This window comes from Haliaeetus leucocephalus, unplaced genomic scaffold, assembly GCF_000737465.1.
Source record: "Haliaeetus leucocephalus isolate CR32 unplaced genomic scaffold, Haliaeetus_leucocephalus-4.0 Scaffold0, whole genome shotgun sequence".
Taxonomy (NCBI): Eukaryota; Metazoa; Chordata; class Aves; order Accipitriformes; family Accipitridae; genus Haliaeetus; species Haliaeetus leucocephalus.
The window spans coordinates 8,434,823-8,441,270 of NW_010972436.1; the positions used below are offsets into that span (position 1 = coordinate 8,434,823).

The following is a 6,448-nucleotide window of genomic DNA, read 5'->3' on the forward strand; positions in this document are numbered from 1 at the left end:
CACATCTATTCATGTTTACATTTACTACATTCATTTTCTGGCAAATCAGAATCATCTTCAGAATCATAAAAACAAGAACAAAAAAGAAATTCGACCGCTGTTTCTGTTACCTTGTTCTCATCTATACCATTTGTTTCAACTTAGGAACACATGGAGCAACCCAGCTCGTCACTGGGAAGTTTACAGAACAAAATGTTGTCTTAGAAAATGAAGATTTGTCAAATTTATCAAATTGCTGATTTGAAACATGTTGTTTTTTATAAGTTTCTGATAAAATACAGAATTGTTCCTGTCCAATTTCCTGTCATTTTACTTTTTGGGTTGCTAGGAAACCCACCTGCCAGGATCTGTGGCTGAAGGACAAAATTTCTTCCTTCCCATAGCTCTTTTCCACAAAATAGAAAGACAGAAAGAAGATACATCCGTGAGCTGCCCTGGAGGCAATCCTCATTTTTAGTTTAAACAACTCTGAACATATGAGGGCAAACTTTAGACTAACTTTGGTAAATTCAGAACAGTCTCACAAACAAATGCCTGTATAACTCTGTTAAAACTTACTTTAATTTTCTGCCAGTATAGATGATTTTGTCTTGACATTCTTCACCTCATGTGAGAAGAATAATTCAATTTCACCATAAACTATTTCTTAAAATTTTGCAATTAAGCTTGAAAAGTCTTTGGCTGTGGTTTGGGAATAAAAGTAGGTTAATGTAATGAAACCCCCAAATAAGTTAAATAATGCCACTTGTTCGTTTTGCAGTGATTTCAAAGCATTATGCTGGTGAAGAGTAGGTTTGTTATTACCTGGTAATTTTTATTTCGGTCTTTTAATAGTAGTGGTGTGTTAGGAAATTCTGTAGGTGATAATATCGCTCTCCTCCTGCTTTTCTTGGCAATGGTCTGCATTCTCGAGCTCTTAAAATTATGAGGTCAAAGTTTAATTTTTCATTACCATGAAGAAATGGAATTATTGCTGAGAAAAGCAGAAGATCAGTGATACTATTAGTATCATAATACAAACTTTATTCACACCAGATTCAATTGCATTTGTTTCCTTAAAAAAAAACCCTTACTCTAAAAGAGCCAAGGTTATGTACTTTGGTTCTCTGCTGGAATCCACCTCCTCAGCCCTCTAAAATCACTTTCCCATAATGGCTGCTTCCAAGCAGGCATCTGTAAACTCTCAGCTGATACCTGCCCTCTCCTGGCATGATATATTCTCTTTAATTTTTCTGCAGTTTGTCCTGCTTCTGCATGCTCTCTTTTTGTCTGGAGTGTGGTAGGCAATTATTGCTAAATGGCATAGTCAGAAACATCACAGGAGACGAGAAAGTGTCATAGAATAACGTGATTGCCACCATTCATTCTGATGAGAGTGAAAGGAATTGTTTGTATTATAATACTGAACTTTCAGTAAAAGCTGAATTCTAATTTTTTTTTCTAGTTTAGATTCAAAGTGGTTTGTTGTCTACTTAAATTTTATTGGTTTCATGATACTTTCTAGTTGAAGTTGTTATTGGAGAAAGTTTTTAAATGTGTACTTCATGTACGTGAACTTACTGCTGGTTGTGATAGCAGGGATCTCAAGGAGACCAGAGGAATGACCACTCAGTCCCTGAACGCAGCGGTTCACAAATTGAAGAGGAAGCACGGGTTGAACCCATCAAGAAATCCCAGCATCGCTCTTCCTCGAGCCAACACCACAACCATCGCAGTGGTGTTAGAGGCCTTTCTAGGCAAGAAACTTTTGACTCAGAAACACAAGACAGCAGAGATTCGGCTTATGTAGAGCCAAAGGAGGACTACTCGCATGAGCATGGTGACCACTATGATTCTCACAGGGATCACAATCATAGAGACGAGTCCCACGGGAGCAGTGATCACAGACATAGAGAATCAAGGCATCGCTCAAAAGAGAGGGACCGCGAGCAGGACCACAACGAATGCAACAAACAGCGTAGTCGTCATAAATCGAGGGACCAATATTGTGACAAGGATGGGGAAGTGATATCGAAAAAACGTAATGACGCAGGAGAATGGAACAGGGATGTTTACATCCGTCAGTAACTTTTGCCTGCGGCAGTCTTGTGTTTCTTTGAAGTCTTGTAACAATGCCCCTTGAAAAGATCTTTGGGTTCTTCATTGCAGAACATATGGTATCCTTCTGTATGCTGATTTGTATTGCTGTTGCTTGCATAGCAATAGCATGAAATAGAATATTCATATACTTATTTTTTTGGTTAGTGCTATATGAATTAGCGTAGTACAACTGCAGAGTTCCTGATGTTGTACTATGCCATTTTTCAAGCTGTTTTTTGGTAGCTGCCACTTGAACAATATCTGTTGCCATCAAGGTGTTGTTAGTGTTTTTTAAAAAAAAGGTACATTTGATGTTTAATAACTTCCCGTGTATTCAGCAAGCCAGAATCAGCACATAAAAAAATCTAAAACTTTTTGTCTGCTCTGATTTTTAATTTGTATGCACTTGATTTGCATATTGATTTAAGAGCCACTATCTGTTGCTTGTACCTCTGGTGGACTCCATTTGAAGACAGAATTCAGTCTTGCCTTACACACAGGGGATCATAAAGTCAAAATCTATTTTCTATGTACTGGTACTGTGTACTGTATATACAGTTTATAAATGTTATTTCTGCAGACACCTTCTTACTATATAAGTTTGATCACACTGTTTTAGAGTCCTAATGCCAAGTCAGCAGATTTGCTTTTGAATTACTGGCAACTGGAACTAGCCTCATTTAGGAAATCTGTAACAGTGTTCAATCTAAATACTTTTTCTTCTGTAGCAGAAAGCTTATACTTATTGTAAATACAATTGAGTGCTTGAGATAAAGGGTCTAACTCTTACACCTTATGCTGTCCTTGCAAACCCAATTTTGCATTTTAAATTTATGGTAAAGATAACAAACTTATCACTATAAATTATTCTGCTCTGTACAGGTCACAGAATTGCAACGGACACAGCCTAATTTTTGTTCTATTGTCAGAATAATAGAGCACACATGACAGAGGTGTGTATGTGAGTGGGTGGGTGGTGGATGGGCGTATGTGTGCATATGCACATTAGGCAGCAAAGTGTGAGAATCTACTGAAGAAAACAAAGGTTACTCAAAAGCCCAACACGTGTGTTTCTTCATTCTGTCTATTAATTTAAAAATCAAAATTGCAGTCAGGGAATATGAGGGAGTTTACTGACCCAGGTAATTGAGAAAGCATCAATCTGCTGGCTCTTTGTTGAGACTTCAGGAGAGTAAAAACAGGCAAATGTTACTGTGAGTGCTTCACTGGAAATGTAAAATCTTTGTGTTTTAGAGTATTTGTTTTAGTAAGAAAAGTTTACACAGCTTGTGGAGAGTTATTTTGTTGGAAAATAAATTTTTGTAGCTTCTCCACTTTTTCTACACTTGCCAATTCCTCTGCATTCCCACCTTGCAGCCAGCTCACTGCTTTTCCTTCACCTAAACTGTTGTGCTGCTGGTGAGAGTTTAGAAAAATGACTGTGACAAAATACTCTGTTATGAGCTCGCTAGAGAACATGCATTGAAATCAAAGGGCGTGAACTCAGTTTTGTTTTGCATTGAACACCTGTTGCACTGGTAAGTGGGGGGAAATTCACCATTATTTTTGACTACAGGTTCCATACCCTTGCCTAGTGTAAAAGCTGTTCTGCATCACGTATAGTCTTTGTACTAGTTGTATGAATGAAATACTTTTTGTATTTCACTGTAAATAGCACATTATATAAAGACTGTAGTGGGATAATAATTAATTTAGCTGGAAGTTCTTTTTATTTATTATTTTAATTCTGGGAATATCAGCATTGCCTGATTTTGAATATCATTTTAGTGAAATGGATAAGATATATGGCAGGTGCATGTTTTCTCCAATCTTCTATTCCAGCATCTAAGCAATTCAGTTTATCTCCCTTAAACATACTCTGTCCTCCCTCTCCCGCCCCTCTCCCTGATGCTTTAAATGCATTTTTTACAACAAAGTGAGAGTGTGAAATTCTGCTGTCAGGTATCTGGCTATTCCTCCCAGTGCTGCTGACTGTTGTGCTTATTCAAGGGTAGTATTTGGCTCAAAGCATGAACTGTGGGGAACACAAGGAAAAGGATATTTTTCTAGAAATAAAATTCTCAGCATCTTTCTAAACATCATTAAATGACTTTGTAGACAAAGGAAGCATAGGTAAGTAGATCTGCTGTATTACTAAATGAATATATAAGAGTATATAGCAGTGGCTTTTGATACGAGAGGGTTTTCAGGTTATCAGTGGAAAATGACATTGAAGGACTCTGTTGTTTGAATGGTATCAGATCACATGTAAATGGGAATAGAAGTTATATTGTCTTGCTCTATATAGCCTGGCTTTAGCTACTTTACCAACTTCAGGAGATATTGTTGCTCCCTACAACTGTTACATGACAGCTGTGTCCTCCAAGAAGTGATCTATGGATTCCACTTCAATACCTTGATTATTTTGTTGTTGTTGTTCTTTTTTTTCTTTCATTTTTGCTCCAGAGAGTGTTTATTTTCCACCTTTCTTAAGGTATTTTTTTAAGTAATGTTTGGCAGAATTTCAAAGCACTGAGTAGTGTATGAAAACCATGGAGTAGGTAGCCATGTATAGACAAATAAATGAGAAAATAAAGAGCATAGTCCAAGACCTAGTATTTAAGAATGGCCTATATATTGATTTATGGAATATAAATATCACAAAAAAAAGACATGGCCCAACCCAGCTACTGAGAGAATCATGTTTTATATAGTGCTGCTAATTATGTACAGACAACATGCTAACACACGCATTTCTTAGGCAGACTCACTCAGTAGGTTTTTATTAGCCTTGCTAAGATAATTTCCTTCAGTTATTGTTTTAAGAGTGACGAATCATTTGTGAGCTTGTACTACACATATTGCACAATACCACCTGCCTGCTGAGCATGACTTTGAAAAGCACTTTAACAGAATTATTTCAGTAAGAAGCTTTAAAAATACTCCAACTGGAGGACATATCAAAGGTTATTGTGATGAAATGTCTTTGCAAAGTTTTGCCAATAGAAAGTTTAATATTATTGTTTGCATTAGGATACTAATGAGTTCATATTTCTGTATCTGGTTTCAGGAGCTTTGAATCTGAGGAATGGTAGAGGTCCCAGTGAGCTCCAGAGTCTTCTTATGTATGTGTGGTACAAAACAACCTGTAAAAATTCTATTCAAATGAGCTAAAAAGATAATAAAACCAGTAAGAAGGAAAAGGAGGAAGATAAAATAGTTAAGTGATACTCTCGCTCTATATTTTTCTAAAGAATTTCAGTATATGGAAGGAATGGGATGCATTTTTAACATTTATGTATATATATGTTAGATGTTAACCTTATTTTTGTATGTCTTTTCAAATGAATACACATCAGTGCTGTTCAGCAGCCCGAGTTTATCCTTTATCAGTTGTTTAGTGTCACACAGACATCATGGAAGAAGGAATTCTTGAGGAGGGACTGGAAGGAGGTGAGAGTAACAGTCTCCAGACCTGTTAAGTGACAGGACAGTGGGGATGAATAAACAAACACGTTTGTGCACAAAGGCAGCATGAGTAGGAGTTAAGAGCTGAAAGAAACTATTTTTAAATCAATCCATAAATTACTGCCTAGAAATTAGAAAATTCTTCTAGAATACTCATGAATTCATATTCTGTGTCTGGCATCAGGAGTTCAGAATTTGAGAAGAGTTCCACAATTTTTGCTTCTCAAGGTGTAAAATTAAATAAATAGTTTCTCCTAAGGATTTGGCCTTAATGAAGGAAGACAGGTTTTAAAGCCACAATGAGTTTGAGTGGAGTACCGTTTTTTTACTGTTTTCACAGAAATTTGTAAACACTTGACCTATAGCCCTTATTATAAATGGAGGATAAGGAAATGAAATCCCAGTCATCAAACCCTGAGTAAAAAAGTAGAGACCTGTTTTCACTTCTCGCTGCATATCTGGTTACGTATCCTATACATGCAGTTCCTGCCCAGGTCAAATACCCTGCCCCTTAATACTTACTGTCTTTTATGAATTTGTTTGTATTTATCATTTTTAAGCTCTGTTGGTTTGTAAAGTCATATTCATGTTCTGTGACACCTGCAGAGGTTTTAAGGTGGTCCATTATCATTCCCTTAGCTGGAATGAAGTGAGTGGTCTGAATGTTTTTAATCAGTGTCTGTCCAAAGTAAAAAGGTTAGTGTAAACCACCTCCTGTGTTAGTCACTAAAGCCTCTTCAAGATTTATTTTGGTTTGTGGTTACATTTGACCTCTAATTGCTTTAACACGTCTGGCTGAAAGCTATTTCCCAAATGCTTTTGACTTTAATTCTATTCCATCCATGAAAATAAAGCACATTGCAAAAAACTTTATTACATAGTCTAGAGGAAGAACAGAGAA

General features: G+C 36.6%; 1 protein-coding gene across 5 annotated transcripts in view; it reads left to right on the forward strand.

Annotated features, from left to right (window-relative positions):
* Nucleotides 1–4,033, forward strand: part of CACNB2 (calcium channel, voltage-dependent, beta 2 subunit) — a 263,326-nt gene extending 259,293 nt beyond the window's left edge. For 4 of the 5 annotated variants that reach the window (XM_010578512.1, XM_010578589.1, XM_010578675.1 and 1 more), the window contains one exon: nucleotides 1,579–4,033. In XM_010578512.1, the coding sequence (XP_010576814.1) occupies nucleotides 1,579–2,067 (489 nt within the window). In that variant the 3' untranslated portion in view covers nucleotides 2,068–4,033. Of the gene's footprint in view, nucleotides 1–1,575 lie in introns of all 5 variants that reach the window. The other variant, XM_010578836.1, reaches the window with a different exon arrangement.
* The last annotated feature ends 2,415 nt before the right edge of the window (nucleotides 4,034–6,448 follow it).